Source organism: Pezoporus flaviventris, unplaced genomic scaffold (genome assembly GCF_033815535.1).
Source record: "Pezoporus flaviventris isolate CSIRO_AGI_PZ_B2104156 unplaced genomic scaffold, CSIRO_AGI_Pfla_v1 ptg000045l, whole genome shotgun sequence".
Lineage (NCBI taxonomy): Eukaryota > Metazoa > Chordata > Aves > Psittaciformes > Psittacidae > Pezoporus > Pezoporus flaviventris.
The window spans coordinates 10,143,115-10,163,414 of NW_026892593.1; the positions used below are offsets into that span (position 1 = coordinate 10,143,115).

Genomic DNA, 20,300 nt, shown 5'->3' on the forward strand with positions numbered 1-20,300 from the left:
ATTTTCACATGCCCTAGTTGCAATTACATTTCATTTTTCAGCTAAGGCTTGTTAGAACTAAAGAAGTTGCATTAATAACCCAAATGCACTTGCTTCTCACCCATCCCTTCTACACGGCTAATTTAAGAATCTGAAAGGGCCAGCATCCAGATAACCTCATTTTTTTTTCTCTTCAAAAACTGCAATAAAAGGCTGCACAACTCTGAAAGGTATAATATATTTCAAGATAACACTTCAATTGGAGTATCTGAGACCTTATGTCAAGCCATTATACAAAACAAGTTTTTACAAAATATCATTAGTTATTCTTGACATAAATCCTAATGGCTCCATGCTCTTGGCAGTATGATGTAAATCTGGAAGCACTTCAAAGTATCACCTTGTTTCTATGCTCCTCTTTGAATATGATGTATTGCTGGACTTAGAGAAATTCTGTTTGGCTGGTTGTGCAGGTTGGTGTCCTTGTATAGAAATCAAATATTTCCTTCCCTTAAAATCATATTAATCAAGCCAAATACCTGTAGGTTAGAAAAAAGGTGATAAGATTTTTAATAAAAAAACAAACAAAAAAACCCAAAACAACAAAACCCTAGAATGTAGCTTCAAGACAAGCCAGAAACAACCGCTATCTTTGGCGGCTCTTTGACATGGATATTTCCTCATGCTTTAGAGTATTACAAGCTATTTTAACAGACTCTTTTAGAAATCAGATATTTCTATTTACTTTATCCTTTTCATGGAATTAGATAAATTCTTTCCAGTCACTCATAGCCTCCAGAACACACAATTAATTATTACTGGGCCAATGAATAACAGCCAGAGTCTTGAAAAGCAGGGTTCACTCAGAAGATCATACAATAAATCTCATTTGCCCTACTGTGAAGACCTGTGAAGAGTTCTTTCTATGAACATGAGCTTTATATCTTTATATTACAAAGAACCTCTACTTAATATGTAAAAATGCTCAGTTGATTAAAAACCTAGGTTCAGCACCAAAAGACAGAACAGGAGGCATAGTGTTTCCTCTTTATTTGCATCAGCCAAGCCACCATTTGTATGGTGCAGTATCATATTTTAAGGTGCTTTTGGCTACAGAAAAAATTATACTCAGATACAGCATTTCCAGACACATTTAACAGCTATAGAGGCAAATCCTACAAGTTATTTCCTCAAAGAAATTAAGAGGAACGAGTTTCCTTCTAAAGAAAAAGATAGGTATTTTACCAGTTTTAAAGAGCCTGAATGACTGATAGCACCTAAAGCAATTTTCACACAAAGCAACGCATGCAATAATAGAACAGGGCTCTCAGGTGCCACTGGCTTTTTTCTAACACATTTTATTGTACCCATGTGGCAGAAGGCATATATACCACAGACATATTCAGAGCTCCCATGCTGGTCACAGCAGCAAAATGACAAGTTGTTCCTGGTGTTTTGCAAGATTCAATTCCTAGAATAATGCTGGCCCCTGCGTACATTTTGATGTCAGCAAGCACCTTTGCCCAAGTAAAAGTACTGACTAGCCACAAAAAGGCTGTTATGACAGCGATAACCAAGTCCTACAAAAGAGAAGTACTCATTAGTAACTTAAAAAATATCCATGAATACACATAAGAGACCAAGGCAGAGACAGCATCAATTAAATCACCAAAATAACTGCATCAGTGCGAATGATCATTTAGCTATTAACAGTGCTGTAATTACAACACAAGTTATATTCTGTACTGATCAGCTACAAAACTGTATGCCTCTGCACCTATCAAGCATAGGCAATTTTAACCTTTGTAAAAAAATAATTTCTAAAATCAGATGTGTAGCATTTATGCTAAAAAATTTTAAGTCCACATAAGTGACCAAAATTCACAAGATGACTATTTCCCTCTGCCAGTAGCATCCACACAGCAGGTGCTCTGCACAGGGAATATTCTCAGACACTAAGAGAGGTTCCAGCTATGGAACAATTGTATATTTGAATACATGAAACAAAATAAAAGTTGTGGTGAAGACACTGTTCACTTGAGAAGGTGGAACTTCATTCTACTCTGCTTCAATAACTGCATAAGGTACAATACCACTAATGTTCAAGATCTTTGGATCCCCTTTTCTGCTTGACTGCTGTAGTAACTAGTCTGAGATACTCTGCTCATGACCCACCTAACTTCTGGAACTACTGAATATTCACAAGTTATTCAGGTATTCTTGTATCAGCAGTATTTCTGATCTCCTTGTAGTTTCACAGGCAAGCATTAAAATATTTTAGTGCTACTTCCAGTTAGTGGAAACCTCCCCTTTTGGTCTTACATATGCTTATATCCAATATATACCACAAGAGCTGCAATGCTGTAGAGGAATACTAACACTGCAAGTGTAGTAATGAAGAACTGTGCAGAAGATGAGAAGTTGCCTTCAAGATAAACATCAGTCCAAGTACCACCACAGAAATTTGGGTCTGGTGCACTAAATACAACAGTATACAACTTGCAAAGATTATATCCTTCATGTAATTAGTGTTTGCTATACAGTGGAAACTTTACAGAGACATGATTCACAGTAACAGTGCTTCAGCATTCTGATTGTGCAAGTTCTCTGTAAAACAAAATTTGTGTTTGCATAATACATCAATTATACAGCACAAAGGCTTGCCAAGATATCTGATGACTGTTCCCCATCCTACACTGGGATATGCAATGGCAACTTTTAGGGAAGAATCTACTCTTTAGAGTAACTGAAGAAAGAAATCCTGATGTGGAAGGAGGCATAACATTATTTTAAGAGACTGGCAGTTAAAGAAGTGGGGCAGGACGTAAAAGAGACTGGGTTGCATTACAGCTTCAAGACCATACAAACACGAAGTTCAACAAACCTGTGTGACTAGCAGCGACCAGCACAGAACCATTTCACATTCCTACTTTCCCCTCCAAGTATTATTATGGTGCTTGGTTTTGTGACCAAAATCTGTACTTCTGAATCTAATCTAATCTAATCTGGGCCTCCAAAGCAGCTACAAATTGATGAAGAAAAGGCTGTTAAAATTAATTGTAGTTTTTCTTACTAGCTGATCTTCTTTTGCATTCACACACCAGTAGAATAGAGCTTAATGTAGAGTGAAACAGCCTATTGCTATTTCTATATACTTCTATTGGGCACTGACAAAAGACGGGAAAGAAGTGAAAAATTGATAATTAGCATATAAGTGGCAACTGAAGAGCTAATACTTACCTGAAAGGATAAGCAAAAGCGGCTGTAACTGTTTTGTTTACCATGCCTTGGCAGGAAGCTAGAAGAGTAGTTCCACCTTGAAAGCCTCCACATGTGGCAAAAGCAAAGATGTCAAAAATCTATAGGAATTGATACAGAGACACATTAATGCACACCACTGGATCTCCAAGGAAATAAACCCAACATTTAGCTGAAATGGATAATGAAATCAAGAAATGGGAAGAAAGTCTGGAAACCTCAAGTATGAAGTGATGTCAAGAGATAATGCAAACATTTTGGATTCTAGAAGCTCAACTTGAGCAACACCACTAAGAAAAAAAGCACATTTAAGAGTTTCTTGTTTATTTTTCTTAACTCTACAGCAAATTTCCTTGAAGAGAAAAGTCAGCACACTACACAGTTGGTAAGGGAAGTATTTTTAGGAGTCCCAGACATCCACAGCTGTAGATTAGGGCAGCTAGAAAATACACACTCAGGATACTGCACACCAGCATGACTAAGTAGCTATTCTTTTACCTTTACTTACTAGCAATACCCAAAACCCCCAGCAACCAGAACACACATCACACAGCAGCACAAATTACTATGACAAACTCATAATTAGCATATAGATTTTATCTATCTGGAGAACTGTTTTCTTCCCTCCCAGCCAGCATGCTTGGCTGAACAGCAGCCTCATGTTGAGCATCCACCACCACCACCACGAGGCACACACCTCCTCAGACCTACTCAGCTAAGACACAGGAGCAAAGCCAGGCCTGGGGAAGGAGAAGAACCAGCCCTCTGAGAAGGGGGGGGGGGGGGGGGGTTCCCCTTACACATTCCCCAACCCCACTCACCCACTGGAGGACCTTAATGAAGCGCAGGGGCTTCCAGAGCAAGCCAAAGTCCAGCCTCGCGCCGGCCATTCTGGGCCACACCAGAGCAACCGGCAGCGACTGGGTCTGAAACCAGGACCACCACGCACAGCCCGGCCCCGGGGCTCCGCCCTGGCACACCCGTTACCTCACGAGGGATCGGCCCCACGCCGCTACCTCACACTGCGCTCCTCAGCCCCACCAGGTGAAGGCCGGGGGACGCGGGTCCCGGCGGGAGGGCAGCAGAGCAGAGCTCAGCCCAGCCCAGCTCAGCTCAGCTCAGCTCAGCCCAGCCCAGCTCAGCTCAGCTCAGCCCAGCTCAGCTCAGCTCAGCCAAGCCCAGCCCAGCCCAGCCCAGCCCAGCCCAGCCCAGCCCAGCCCAGCTCAGCTCAGCCCAGCCCAGCTCAGCTCAGCTCAGCCCAGCTCAGCTCAGCCCAGCCCAGCTCAGCCCAGCCCAGCCCAGCTCAGCTCAGCCCAGCTCAGCCCAGCTCAGCCCAGCCCAGCCCAGCTCAGCCCAGCCCAGCCCAGCTCAGCTCAGCCCAGCCCAGCCCAGCCCAGCCCAGCTCAGCCCAGCTCAGCCCAGCCCAGCTTAGCTCAGCCCAGCCCAGCCCAACCCAGCTCAGCTCAGCCCAGCCCAGCTCAGCTCAGCCCAGCCCAGCTCAGCTCAGCCCAGCCCAGCCCAGCCCAGCCCAGCTCAGCCCAGCCCAGCCCAGCCCAGCTCAGCCCAGCCCAGCCCAGCTCAGCCCAGCCTAGCTCATCCCATCCCATCCCATCCCATCCCATCCCATCCCATCCCATCCCATCCCATCCCATCCCATCCCATCCATCTGTGTGGCGTGCATGCTGCTCTCATGGAATTAATGAAACACAGTGCAGGAGCTGTCACAGTAAGGAACGACTTTGGCCAGTTTGAGGAGTTCCTTCCTTCCATCCCTCTATCACTAACAGGCTGAAGGGGCAGTGACTGGCTGAAGCTAGAAGGTGCTGCTGTGGCAAAGGCCGTTGATGCTCTGGTGTCAGGGCTGCGTGTCGTTGTGGCCCAGCCTTGCAGGATGGATGGCAGGTAGCAGGCAGAGGGCAGCCCGCTGCGGAGGATCATCTGCACCACACTTTGGCTGTGGGCTTGGTGATTTTATTAGCAAGCAGGGCAGAGGCTCTTGACAGTTCACGTGCAATGAAAGCTCACTGAAATTGCATTAGCTACATTTGATATTTTTAAGCTTTAGGCAATTTTGGTGATTGTGCCGTGTTGCTGTTATGTTGATCTTCAGTGATACCAAAGTGCTAAAACCCATGCTGAAGATTTGATGCCTGTAAGCAAAGGGCATACAATAACCTAGTTACAAGGAGAGACTATGGCTCCCTGCCCTCCCTCCCAAGTGTGGAACTAGATGAGCTTTAAGGTCCCTTCCGGCCCAAACCATTCTGCTATTCTGTGGTTCTGTGATGCATCATTAACTGATATTGTAAGGGGAGAACAGTAAGCTCTTATTTTGGTGCTAAAATTAATCCCTCTAAATGCAGTGGAGTTGAGCAGTGTGTGCAGATTAGGGAACAAGACCACATCAGAGCTGTGCCAGATTCCTAGGATCTCTTTTATGTGGATATCACAATGGTGGGAGAACTAAAATATGCTTTAGTTTAGGCTGTGCAGGTCTTGTAGGATCAAAGTCCAGTGGGGGAATCTGTTGAACTGACAGTTTTTTTCCTATGTTTCATGGTGGCGTTTCTAAAGCAGCTGGTGAGATGCCCTCTGATCTTGTAGGGCCCTGTCATAGAATTAAATGAGCAATGTCCAGTCCAGGAAAACTTACCCTTTGGGACACTCTCTATGCTCCCTACTCTCTATACATGAATCAAACAACCCCCCCACCATGACCCAGACATGCAGTGTGGATGGTCCAAGCCACCCTGATTAGCCTAGCTGCCTGAATAGCCAGTTCCTTAAAGGAGCAAAACAGGAATATAAGCAAGGGACAAACCAAGATAAAAGATGGAATATCTATTTGCTCATCATGTCTACATCCTCCATGCTCAAGAAAAACCTTTCCATATATGCCATATCAGTGGCATACAGAGTCATGGTTCAGTCTAGATGGATTCAGTAACTCTCTGCCCCTCATCCAATCTATCTCGGTAATTTTTTCTCTGTGTTCCTTCTTCCCTGTCTTCTACTTAAATGCTATAAGTGATGTATCTCTGTAAAAATACACATAGGCATTTGTTTGATTCCTCTCCTTTCCCACTTGTCAGTTAGTTAAAAGCATTTCATTATTTAAAACACACTTCAAAAATGCACTCAGCCCTGATTGATGTTTTTTCTCCTCCAAGTCTTTCAGGTGTCATGCCTGGAATGGATGTACTCTGAACTATATACAGTGTTCTAGCTGTGGGCTCATTAATTCAAAATCGGAAAAGGCTCTTAATTTTTCACTCCATATAACTTACCTCTCCCTGGCAGTTAAAAGTCTTTTGGAACAGTTTTGCTAGTGGATTGCATTCCAAAATTATATCAAATACATTAAACATAGATAGTACTTCTACAAGGCTAATTTTATAAGCTGAAACAAATTCTGAATCAAATCTCTGCAAGGAAGAATTTAAGCAGGTATACTGTGTACTGTTTCAGAATACTGAAAAAGCCTGTGACAGAAAAAGAGAGTTATTTTGCTTGGAAAATCAGCTTATAGAGAAAGTGTCAGAGGTATGAAAATTGTATAACAAATGGGACAAAGGAGGTGTTGGTAATAATGAATATAAATTAGGAGGCAGCTTACTGCAGAAAAGCCAAAGAACCAAGGCACCAGTGTATGATCTATGGCCTTGAGGACAACAGCAATGCCTTTTTGAAACATGGGAGGAAGAGAAGAGATTATATCGAAGTGAATGGAGAGAAATGATGAAAATCAGGTCTGGTGTTTTTTTTTTTAAAAAAAAAAAGCAGGAATAGCCAATATTGTATTGGGGGTTTAGGAAAAAGCAGGAAATTATTAATATGCTAATTGTATAATAAATCCTTTCCACTCCAGCAGGGCTCAGGGGAGTCTTGAGTCACATCTGCTAAAGCTTTTCTGTCAGTTGTCAATACCCAGCAACCTCAGTTGGGACAGGGTTGATAAAGGAGCTCTCTTAATATGAACAATGATTGCTTTGAAACACTGGTCAAGATCCAGATGTCTGACGTTCAGGCAATATAGGCCTATCCATTTATCAGTATTCCTAAGAAAAAAAGGTGAGGTGACTGATGCAGAACCTTCTTAATAGAGAATTAAATTAAAACAAGATATTTAATGTCAAGGGCATGGTCATTTGGGAGTTAGTTTTTGCTGATCAGCCAATGCTTAAGAAGCGATGATCAAAAGAATAGGCTGATAATATTTGTAACTAGCATAATTCCAAGTTCTGCAAGCTATTTGACCTGATACTTGATGACTCTGGAAGAATATGGAAACTGATGTAAACCACTGATTTAATTAGAAATGAGGTTACTGATAACTCTTAAACTGAAAATCAATATTATTAGTGAAAAAATAAAAATAACTTTTTAGCATACAAAGTCCCATTCATTAGAAAATAAAGAGGAGGATGAACATGTGGGGTTTGTATAACTACTCTCGTTATGTCTGAAGAAGCTGTGGGAGAGACCAAGTAGGATTCAGGCTGCCCAGGGAGACATGTCTCCAGCAGAGACAGAAAAGCACTTGTCCCCCTGTGCGAGGAGCAAATGAGCTTCCTCTGGAGCATTGTGCAGCAGTCACATTTCCTAATGCTTGTGGAAGATTAATTCAAACTACCTGGATGCTTGAGGGTCATGGAGAGCTCCTATTCTTATACTGAAAGAACTTGGGTGTTTAGCTTAGCAAAAGGAAGGTATTACTACTAGCTTGGAGTACACGAGCGAGTAGACATAGGGAAGGCAGAGATTTATATGAAAAAATGGTTTTACCACAGGGATCACTGCATATAATCAAAGAATATAATTTATGCTGAACATAAAGTGTAAGTATGAGATTCCAGAAATGTCTTCCAACAGGAGGCAAAGGCTGGAAGTTGTTTCAAGAGGGAGTTCAGGATATTTGCAATACTGTTGCTTGTGATAGCAGTGGAAAAAAACCCTTGATGATTCATTATGTTCTTTTCCCATCCAAACCCCTACATAGTCCAAACAAGTATGAATTAAGGGAAGTCCTGAGCTCTGTGTTTATAGATAAAACAAGAGTAGATAATTAAGTTAATACTTATCTGGCAGGGGAGACACCGTTTCATGGGACTGTTCTGTCCACAGTACTGTCTGATCAGCAGGTGTGCTGTAACTGAAAACTCCAGGTGGAAAAGTGCTTTTCTTCACCCCATATTAAACAAATCTCACCTGCCAAATAGCTGTTCACAGGTGGTTTCTTGTGACATAACAAGCTGCAATATTCTATCCAATTTTTTATGTCTGTTTTCTAGGGTCTTGACATCATTTTATTTGCTTGTGCACTCTGCTCTTTCTTCTTTACACCTATTAGTATATTTATGATTCATTTCTCTTTTGGCTGTCTAATAACAATGATAAGTTACACTGCTCTTTTACCCTGATTTCTGTGGCACCCCTATGCTTTTTCTCCAAGACTTTGGAAATCACTGTTTTAAATTTGCTAAAAGTCCTTGAGACATATTTCACTGCATGTGCCATTCTTCTATCATATCCAAGCAGGTTTTAAGTTCTGTGGTCAATACAAATCAGATTTTTTTAGGCACTGTATCCAAATTTTTATAATAAATCCTGGGTGTTTGACACTGCTTTCATTTCATTTACTCATAGCAGCTTAGTTACTTCTCAGCTATGATGTTGCTTATTAGTACCCTTGCTTCCCTGAATTTTAATTTTCCACTGTTACATGTGTAAAAATTCTCACTATTCTCCTTGATCCCTGTGGAAGTCACTGAAGGACAGGCACTCATGTTCCCTGCTCCCTTTATTTCTGTGTACATTTCCAAAAGGAAGAGGGAAGACAGTGCTTCCCATAGAGGTGGTAGGCAGCTCCTCTGGAGGATGCTTCAGAGCAGAAGTTTCTTATAGTTGCTCTTGCCTCCCAGGCAGTGTGATTTCTACAGGGAATCACAGTCTACAAAACGAATCTTGTGGCTTCATTTTCACAGCTTATCACTTTTCAGGTGTTGACTAGCCACCTGTGGAACATATACACAGTGTGCTGCTATGTGCCTTGTTCTGTAAATACACCTTGGGAAATCATCACTGAAGTCGGAGTTCTGGAATATAACAACTGTAAAAGACAAAGAATATGGTGTATGCACTTGGAATAAAAATTCTAAATTACACTGTAGTTTTAGGAAGCTTCAGGCAGAATTAATCCAGTTGCTTACTGGAAGGTTGTATCAGGGAGGGCTGGCTGACTGCAGAACTGTGCAGACAGAATCCTGTTCTACCATCTAGTGGCACGTTGTGATAGTGCACACTGTGGAAATGGCTCGTTGGCAGGCTAAGTAGGTTATTATTTATTTAATAAATTATTATAAGTTTATGTTTGTCATCCATGAAAACCAACAGAATTTCTTGGACGAAATGCTGTATATGCTGATATAAAGTGGAAACCATGGAGGAAAGAGGTAGAATGTACTCTCTGCTGCAGCCAGACCACTTAAGCTTGGTGTAGACTATCGGTAGCATCCCTGATTATACATCAGTCTCACTAAAGCCTAGCATTTAGTACAATATTTGATCTGTTCCTTATAGAAAAGTACACCTCTGTAGTGTTATTATTAATATATGTTTTGATGAATCTAGAAATCAGAAAACCCCTTCCTTTTCCCCTCTCCATTTTCTGACAGCAATCTCTGACAACTAACCTTGTAAGTTCAGTTTTGACCATATCATGCAACTTTAAGGCAATATCTGTCCAGTGTGCTTCGGCCTACCCCTGTGTTTTCTAATACTTTGTGTGCTGCTTGGTTGGCACTAACAATTGAATAAACATACTCTGTCCATGACTGCAGAGGTTTATACTGTCACATTTGAAATGATCAGGACAGAAAACCTCTGAAACCTCCAAAAGCCATTCCTTGTACCAAATGGATGCACAAATCTTGTGCTGGCTCAAAGCAAGAGGTGGCTTGGGATGACATCCCGGGAATGTTCTGAACAGAAAGAGCAGGAGAATCTGGCTTCCAGCAGAAAGTACAGGGTATGATGAAATCCCTTGGGAGCTCCCAGATGTACCGAATCAGACTCCTGAACTGGACTCCAGATCAGCTCGGATCTAAATGCCGTTTGCAAAGGGTCTGTGGTAGCACACTGACTGTCAGAGTTAAAGAAGCTTTAAAATGTGTCCGTTTATGTGATGGATGGACGGATAAAATGCAGCACCCACTCTGCATGCTGAGCTGCTGTGCATCTAATGCTGCTATAAAACTTGTTTGCATTTTGAACCAAATCTCATTAGAATTTTATGTAAAATTAATTATACATCCAAGCTGAATGCATTAAGGTTTTTCCTTCTTTATTTTTTCTTCAGTGTTCCAGATTTCCCAACTGTTGACAAAGGATGTGCTAATGACATCATTATGAAATTCTGTTGTTTACTGTTTTCTTCAACAAGTAGTAATTTTATTGACTTTGGCAGAGAGATTGGTGTTTTCATGATTTCAATAGATTTTGTGACACAGAAGGATAATATAAACCAAGATGTTCCAGAATAAACAGGACTATTGCTACCAGATGGAAATAGTCCTGAAACATTATTGGACTTGAAAAAAACTAAAACAGTTAGGAAAACCAGTTTAGGAATCAGCCTAATCATCTTGAAAACAATATCTAAGTATAAAATACTGTTTATTGAGAAAACAATGGAAGGATATAAATAATAATTATTTCAGATATTGCTATTTAATTGTCTATGCACATATTTAGAATGTGCTAGTCTTTCAAAGGCATGCCAACACACTTCAGTTAGTGAGCTAACTACGCAAAGTAATTTGAATCTGAAATGAAGTATTTCTGATTATAACACAAATCAAGGCAGCTAAAACTCAGAAAATATTCTGGCAGCAAGCTTCAATATACATGAGCTTAGAGACAGTAGATGTTGGCTGACCTTAATGTAGATCTGGTCAAATGATTAATTGTGATTTCAGATGAATTCTAAATTTATCCTAGTAACAATAGCTTATGCAATCGGTGGATAATGAGCCCTAACACATGACATGACAGGTTTGTAACTCAAATCCGGATCACGGACATCAGACCGCAACATAAAAATTACTCTATTCAACAGTACAAATATTTATCATTCTAAATGGTGAGAAAGGAAGTCTTGCGGTGGAATAACTGTACACAAATACAGATGGTCAAGCAGGTATTATTTGTCTGCCAAATGAGACACAATAGAAGTTCTTAAAGAATCTGTTAAGAATTCAAAAACAATGAAATGCACTGAGTAGATTATGTCTTTTAGATCACAACTTGCAAAAAATACATGGGGATTCAATACAATGAGAAGTGAAACTGAAACCGAGAGCATAATGAAATTAAAGTGGAGCTATGTAGTTAATTCAGGTATTATCTGAGCAGATGAAATTTTCTAGAAAACAAACCACAAACCAAATAAGTCTCAAGCACCCCAGGTAAATAAAAAAGTCTTTCTAATGCCATTAAATGTGAATGCTACTCTGTGAAAGAAAATAGTTCATAAATTCTTAGTCAAAAAGTTCATAGTCCTACAAATGCAAGGTTGAGTTCTCTTTTTGATGCAAACCAAGAGTTTGGCCAAGTCCAGCTTCATGTAGAAAAAGCAAACTGTACTCTTGGCGCTGTAATTCAGGAGCTACACATTTAACTTCTTTCCTCCCAGACTACTTCAGCACTTGACATTTAGCAGAAACAAACTGAGCAGGCTCACAGTGACCTCTGGCCTTCTCTTCCTTCGTCCAGAGTCAGGGAATAAACTTGCCTACTGCTGATACCTGCCAGTCACACCGCAGGCTGCAACAGGAGCATAGTTTTTGGCAGGAAATGGAGCAAACAAGGATACCAGTTAAGAAAGAAGATGTTGTGATGTTGCCAAATTATCCTGGGAAAACAATACCACAGAGAAACCAGAAGAAAAAGATCTCCAATACTCTACCTGACAAGTCCAGTCGTTCGAATATTTGAGGGGTAAAAAAACTGGCCCTCACAGAAAGAATTTTTAAAATCAGGTTTAAGATTTGCTGTAAGAATTTTTCCAGATTAATTTTTAAAATGTCTTCTTTTCAGAGCCTTATCAGTGTGATGAGTGGCAGTATAAATGCAATGTATGATACAGTATAAAATACAGAAGAAAACCTTAGTTTCACAAGATGCTTCAGCTGCAGTAATTTAAATGTGGCCAGGGACCTTCCTGGACATGAAACCAGCTGACATGGTGTGATCTGATTCTCTGCTCACAAAGCCTCAGCCTCCAAATCACAGTGGCTGTATGACACGGTGGGAATCATCTCTGAACCATCCTGCCTCCTGAACTGTGCCTGGGAATTATGTGGGAGCATGTCCATATGTCCAGTTCTACTTCTAGAGCTTCACCAGTTTGCTGACCAACAGTAATCGAGGGCGGGTGGCTCTTCTTGCCATTCTGTCCTACAGAAGCAGCATTTTTGTGGGAGGTCTCGAGCATCAGTAGAGAGGGAAGAAGTTTCCTGAGATTTCCTTCTTGCTCCCTTTTGCAGTGAGTCTCACAGCTGTCCCACCTCTCCAGGTGCTTAACTGCTTGTGTCAGTCCTTGCAAGCCTGATTTCTCTCTTAAGCCATCACCTCCCTCCTTCATACCACCTTCATTTTTCACAGAATCTCTCTCATGTTAATCCCAGGGGAATTGTTCCAGCCTCCTGTGACAGGAGATAGAAGGCAGCAGGAGGCTGGCAAGAAGCCAGGCAGGCAGGGCAATAATAATGCTGCCCTGTCTGCTCCAAACACATTTTATTGTAAGCATCCTGCTGTACAAGCCATTTCATGAGCTATTCATCATATTCACAAATGAGCCTTTTACTCAGAGAAAATGTGGAAGAACAGAAATCTTAGGAGGAGTCTGCATTGCCTAATTATGTGGTTCCTCTGGGGTCATTTATAATTACTGGTGCAACTGTCACTCAATGTGTCCTTCAGCAGCTACCTGTATGTCAGTAGGAGCACAGCCAGTAAGGTGTGCATTACCTGTGTACAGTGCTTTAAAGCCTCCAGCTCTGCTGTGCTGTAAGAGACACCCTGCTGTCATCTCACGGTCATGGGCTGCTGTGTCTGTGTGTGTGTATGAAAGTGCGATTCAAAACAACCAAACCCAGGAGTCGGTTCTAGGAAGTAGTACAGCTCATATTCCAGCGCTGGAAATGCTGTTTTTTGACTAGCTTCCTGGTTTTTTTTTTTTCCAGTACTTGGTTTAATCATTCTTGCTGGTAGTCTGTCAGCCCCAGGCAGCATTTTGGTAGCGCATATTACTGAAACATAAAGCTGGAGCAAACCTCTGAGGGCCACAGGCAGCCAACTGCAAGGCTGTCCCAGCTTGGCTGGTTCTGCAAAGGCATAAATCCACCGTTATTTCTTCCCTTCATCCTTTCTGCACTGAGCACACTTCAAATTCTTGGCTATACATAGTGCCTGAAAATTCTACCTTCACCATTCTCCTGTTAACATCCAAGTGAGGGGGTTTGGGTTTTTTGAAGCTCCTTCAAATGGGTATATTTAGGCTTGGCAGATAACACATGCATACATAATCTACATTAAGCTATAAATTTCAAGCACCTGATTAAAATGTGTATTATTATAGGCAGAATTTAGGGCCTAAGTGTTTTGACAAAACCTTCTGCAAGATGAAGCTTCATTTGATTTTTTCATTAACTTGATAGAAATCAAGAAAATCTCTCTGGAAGTCCTATCCTAAAAAATGTGTGCCATTGAGCATCTCCCATGGAAATAGATAACTTCCACTGAAGAATTTAGCTTCAGAGTGAAAGTATGAAGGTAGTAATCAGCCCAAGTGAGAGCAGTTTAATACAGAGATGTCCATCACTCCACTCTCATTTATATACATAACATGATGTTCTCACCTGGACAGATACTACCAAAACTGGATATAAGCAAGAAATTTTTATGATGAGGGTGGTGAAACACTGGAACAGGTTGCCCAGTGCTCAAATACAGGTTGGACGGGGCTTTGGGCAACTGGGTCTAGTGGAATGTGTCCCTGCCTGTGGCAGGGAAATTGGACTAGGTGATTTTTAAAGGTCCTCCGCAACACAAACCATTCTGTGATTCTATGAAAAACTGTAATCTCTCTTAAGTTACATGGATTTACCCTTTCCCACCAACTTTTCTCTGGATGAGACATTATGACAGCCATGGGATTCACTGAATTGTACAAAAGATCTCCTTTTTTGCTACAATGCAACTGATGAATGGCTTTCCTCACCCAATCACATGTGTCACAAATCATTTGAGGCTGGGAGAAACACTTGCATAGTTTTAGGTATCTTTTCCCTGGTTTTGGGCACTGCCAGAGAGCAGACTATAGGCTCAGATGGGCTACAGATCTAATATGGATATATGTGGGCAGTATAAATTTAGAATTCTCCACCCTGCACTGGTGACACTCCTCTTCATGTGCTCACAGTAGAGTAACTCCTCAGCAGCTTCCTTTTAACCTCTTCTTGGCAAATTTCCATTGCCAAGTGAGAGGGGTTTGATGGCTTGGCACAAGATTCAAGGGATGCTGGAGATGTCGCTGCTGAACTGTGATTGAATGTCAGCAAGCCATTAGCTGAGATTGTTTTTTCTGTGCTGACCACTTTACTTCCACTTAAACTGCTCCATTAAAAAGAAATGTGTTCTTCTGATGGTGAGCGGACACTGCTCATGCAAGGCTGTCAGGGACACACAGCCCAGCAGCTCGCAATGCAGATCTATGGCAGCCCTCCTGGCTGGCAATGCAGTGGTGGGCTGTCATGTGCCAGGTTCCAGCCTGGAGAGCTGCCTTTCTGGCTCAGACACGGCCGTGTCCTTTCACACTCACAAGACCCTGACATGCCTCTGTCCAAGAGCTCTGCATGCTTGGCAGGCAGCCTGCTTGTGATTTTCCAGTGGCACGTGTTCAGTGACTGCTGCCATTAGCTCTGGCAGATGCAAGGAAAACATTTTGTAACCCTGGAAAATTCCCAGTACTCACTCCATCTGACTAGCTAACAGCAGCATCCTCAGTGGCATCTCTGGACTGAGGAGTATCGAGGAGTGTAAGCAATAGGCAAAAGCCTTAGAAAAGAAGGAAGAAGTGCAGGGAGAGAAGGAGGAAAAAGCAAGAAGCAAATTTTTCTCTCTTCAAGAATTGAATGCTATTTCTTTTTCCAAGTATTCAGAAGTTAATATTTGTCCCTCAAAACTATGCCACTGTTAAGCCATGCAGTTAGCTTAAAAATCAGGCTCTTGATACAGCTGAGATTCCTTTTCATTTGTCTTCTGATCCTGTACCTTTAGGAGGTGACATTTGCCAGCTTTTCTCTAGTCTCAATGACTAGAAACCTGCTTTTCATTGTCATGAAAGCTGAGATCCTCACATAATCATACGACACCAGAAGATGGAGACAGAAGTACATTGCGTCCCACGGGGCTAGCAATTTGAGTGCTGACAACACTGCAGAATTTCCCTGAAGAGCTCATCCTGCTGTGCTTAATGTCCCAGAGATAATGTACAAAGTCTCAGATGAGCCGAGGAGAAATCTAAAGGTCACATTCAGACCTGTGCAATTACCAGCACAAGTCTTTAGATCACGTATCTCCCAAGCAGGACCTCTCTATCCAGGCAATGCTGACATTCATGTTGACCTCAAGACTGGATTGAATTTCACTCAAGGTGTATTCAGAAGTGCCAACAGCCCTCCTGATGACTGCAAAAGTGAATGGAAGCAAAATTTCAGAGCTAGAAAAAGCTTTGGGGGTTGGGTCTTTTTTTTTCATTTTTTTTCTTTCTTATAGATGGCTTATTTCCCACAAACCCCTCGTGTTGACCAGGTCTGTCTAATTCAGAAAGTATCATTTGGATGAAGGTAATGGTATGATAAGTACAGGGAAGAAGAAGGTATGAAATCTTTATATTAATATGTTACATATATATGTGAAATATACATGTATAGAAGTAAGATTTCATTTTAACATGTTTTCAATTAAAAATGCTGTAGGGCTTGTTTTTTTTCATTCTGAAACCCTGCTTTATTCTGAAATTTGCCTTATTTGATAATGAGAATAGACTCAAACCTGAGCAAACACAGAACATGTCACTTTGGATCCAACCATATCTTTCAGCTGTGTGTGAATCAAATGTGGTTTATTTCAACTGCCATATTAAGAAAAGCAGTCCTCGGCATGGGACTCGTCTCAGACATTCTGACAACGCAGAAGACTGTCCAGGAGCGTGGGGGGAGCCAGGGCTGGAGGCAGCACAGCTCCAGAACTGCCCCATGCTGCTATTACAGTCACTAATGACTATGCTGCTGCAAGAGCTGCTTTGGGCAGAGGAGGTCACATTGCACATCCAGCTGGTGCAAGGACACATTCGTTTGAGCCAGAGCTTGTGCAGAAGCTTGCGAGGGAGCAGGGGGTGCCTATGAATTTTGCAATAAACTGGCATTGTGTTTTCTCTCTTTCTGTGTTACGGTAAAACATCCAAATGCCTTTGCTGATAGCCCTCTCATGGACGTCAGCAGCACTGCACCCAGGCAGGACCTACTTTAGGACGCCAGTTAGCTCTTTTTGTCTTACTGTTAGGAAATATTACTAAGGAAAGGAAAAAAGATAAGAGGCTTGTCAGTGTTTGGGGTTTTCTCCCATTATTTGCACAGAGAGATAGAGAGTTTCATTATCTCTAGGTTCTGGAGCAAGTTTGGACTGAAAGTTGTGCCAGGATTTAATTTCTTGTCCCCATGTAGGTTGAACTTATTGTGGTGGTTCAGTTCTTGAAAAGGGCCTGTAATAGAGTGGGGAAAGACTTTTCAGCCAGGCCTTGCAACAGGATGAGGGGTGATGGTTTGAAACTAAAAGATGGAGATTCAGGCTGGATGTGAGGAAGAAATTCTTTACAATGACAGTGGTGAAATCGTGGTCCAGGTTGCCCAGAGAGGTGGTGGATGCACCATCCCTGGAGACATTTAAGGCCAAGCTGGATGTGGCTCTGGGCAACCTGATCTAGCTGAATATGTCCCTGCTTATTGCAGGGGGATTGGATGAGATGAGCTTTGAAGGTCCTTTCCAGTCCAAACTGTCTGTGATTCTGTGATTCCGTGATTCTGTAACTGCTCTGGAGGAAGGGGCATATCCTGCAAGAAGAGCCCTCAGCTACTCCCAAAGTACGTAAAAGTCCTCCTTGGCAGCACATTTTAGGGAGGGCATTTGGCACAAGTACTGAGTGTGCATTTTGTGGCACATTTTGCCTCTGTGATATTTTCCCAGTGCCTTTCTGGTGGGAGGGGATGGGTCAGAGTACGCTGGCACAGGGTGGGATGACATGCATGGTTGTGGTTTAGCACAAAAACAAAATGCTGAGTGGTGGAACATGCTCAGACAGGAAGTCACTTACTTCCTTGTGCAGCTGCTGTGACAGCGATGTTGATGTTGGATCTTCCCTAGCTGAAAAAAAAAGGAAGTTCAACAAAAATAAGGCCTGATTCCTGTATGGATGAGTTGTCAGTTCCGTCTGGAAGGTGGTTTTGTACAGCTCCTGTGCACAGAGCATCAACCATGCAGGCTGCCAGAAGTGGATGGTTTTACATTTATCTTCCTTTATCTGCAAGATGCACAGCCCTGAGTAAGGAAAAATAGTGATTTAATTCTGTTTGGTTGAACTTCGTAAGAAGCAAGCAGGGATTTTCCAATAGCACTTGAGGCAGTTTCATTTCCATTGCCCTCGAGACAAAGATTTATAGTCCTGTCACTTGAGGGCAGCTGCTTGAGCTCTCATCTCCTGGGTTGCCTTTGGGGAAAAGGGTAATAGTCTTCAGTAACAAAAAAAAAGTCTTCCCTGGCCATTTCATGTGGAGAACTGGGGATTTCCTGGCACCAGAGTTGGCTCAGTTGTAGTTTTCACTGCAGTTGCTGGGATTCCTCTGTGAAAGATGCTACACCGTCTGCTCAGCGCACTGGCAAACAGGACAAACCTCATTGTGACAGATAGATAGGTGTTTGTTTCTATCCTCACAACTTGCTCTCCCTGTGTTGCTGAGAAAAGACAAAATGAGCTGTTATTTCATCAACCCTTTCCACAGCACTGCAGGCTGGTTTGACTTTTGAACAAAGTGGGAGCAGAGAGTATTTGTGAAGCCGTGTGGCAGCAGTTGACTGTGGAGGAAAATCAATGCTGCCCATCAAACCAGCTCAATAGCCTCATGTGCATCCCCAGCTCTTTTGTTTCCAGGTGCTATGTTTTGCTCTAGTTTCCAGTCGTCTCAGCCTGAGCAATATGGCTTACCCACAAATATTTCAACTTGGTCAACATATAAACATGCTCAGGTTAATTTATCTTCTTTAAAATTGTGGATAAGGAGACCTGCACCAAAGAGTTGGAGATTCCTTGTGAAGTGGCATACGAGAGACTGAGCAATGGGGAACAGAAGGCAGTAACATGCATTGACTCACTCGATCGCACCTATGTCTACTTTAGGCACCTATGTCTACTTTACAGTGATTTACATGAGACCCATGTCAGGTATAACCACCCTGGAGGTTTTCTGGCCCAAGAGACAAAACCTTGGTGCTGAGACGATACCTTTGTAGCTGCCACATGCCTTGAACTTGCACTCTCTGGGGTATTCTTGGCAGCTGCTTTGCAGTTCCCTACCTTGCTCATGGAAGCAAAGAATGAAGCATCAGCATCATTCCCACATCCTCCAGGGTTTTCTATTTTTGTTTAAAAAATAGGTCTTTCATTGGAAAAAGTTCCTATTTGCTCCATGTGCGTCTACATGATATCTCCTCCTTTTCTTGAATCCCTCCCATCCATACCTCCCTCCTACATTAGGTACATGCCACAGTGGCCTCATAGTTATTGGATGTATTCCCCCAGTTCAGTTAGTGAAACAAACTTTATTACCATTTTTTTATAAAAAGCAAAACTGAGTTAAATAAACCACAATTTCCTACTATTGCTATTTGAACTGACGTTATAGCATGGGAGGGATGTAGGACTATGCCAGACATCACAGGATGCAGGGGGTGCTCTGCAGATCTGAGGTCAGGCTCATCTCCCAGGCTGGGTGCTGTGGTGGCCCACTGGACAGGAGCTGGGCTGAGCTTCCCACTAGCACAGTGAAGCCAGAGCCTGAAGAGACTGTGTCAGCCTACATACCAGAGGTGGGCAGGACAACCCCTAAACACATACAACACAAGCTGACAATAACTCGGCTTCAGTGGCATTATTTTGGGCTGCAAGATTGCAATATTAAGGCTGCTTTGCTCCTCAGGGCTCCTGCCAGTGCACTGCAGGTGGCTGGGGGACCCACAGGCCCAAGCTGGGGTGCACATATTTTGGGTTTCACCACTCCCACCGTTCCACTGGCTGCCTTAGAAGATTTGTGGCTCCTGGAAGGTGAGGATAAGTCTCCAACAGCTCAGACGAATCCTGCCCCTGCAGCTCCCAAGGACAGTGTCAGCAGGAGCTGGGAGACAGAGTCCCCATGGGGAAGTCACTGCATCACCCCAGGTCTTCTGAGAAGACACGTCCCTCTTTGCCTGTTGTGGGGGACATTGGATCCCCAGCCACCCCTCAAGCATTGGGTATAGGCACCTGGCTGATCTAGCTGTTGGGGCACTGTGGTTTTGGGTGACTGAGCTCAGCTCTGGGCATGTCTCTGAGTGTGGCTGTGCCAAGGATTATGGAGACCACTTAGGAACATCCACCAGTGGCATTGCCCAGCAGCAGGGCTGGCGCAATTTGATGTGAGCTCAATGTACAGATAAACTAATGACAGGGAAAATGCCTACTAGAAGAATATCAGAAGCCCCATGAACCAGTGATTGATTAATTAAATGTTTATTAAAGGCATCCCTAGTCGACACTCTGAGTTCAGACTGGATTTACTCCAAAAGCTCCAGGGAGTTACATTTTTTATGGCAGTGAATTTTTTATGACCCTTGAATTATCTCTTTCAGATGCAGAAAAGCCTTCAGACTTCTGCCTGTCTCCATTATATTTACTAGACATGTTTAGGCAT

At 42.5% G+C, this 20,300-nt stretch overlaps 1 protein-coding gene across 1 annotated transcript in view; it reads right to left on the reverse strand.

Moving 5' to 3' along the window:
• Window positions 1-203: 203 nt before the first annotated feature.
• The window catches only part of SYPL1 (synaptophysin like 1), a 132,109-nt gene continuing 112,012 nt past the window's right edge, over window positions 204-20,300 (reverse strand). The window contains 5 exon segments of the mRNA XM_061467084.1: window positions 204-518; window positions 1,371-1,560; window positions 2,272-2,477; window positions 3,216-3,338; window positions 4,059-4,163. Coding sequence (XP_061323068.1) covers window positions 387-518; window positions 1,371-1,560; window positions 2,272-2,477; window positions 3,216-3,338; window positions 4,059-4,127 — 720 coding nt within the window. The 5' untranslated portion in view covers window positions 4,128-4,163 and the 3' untranslated portion in view covers window positions 204-386.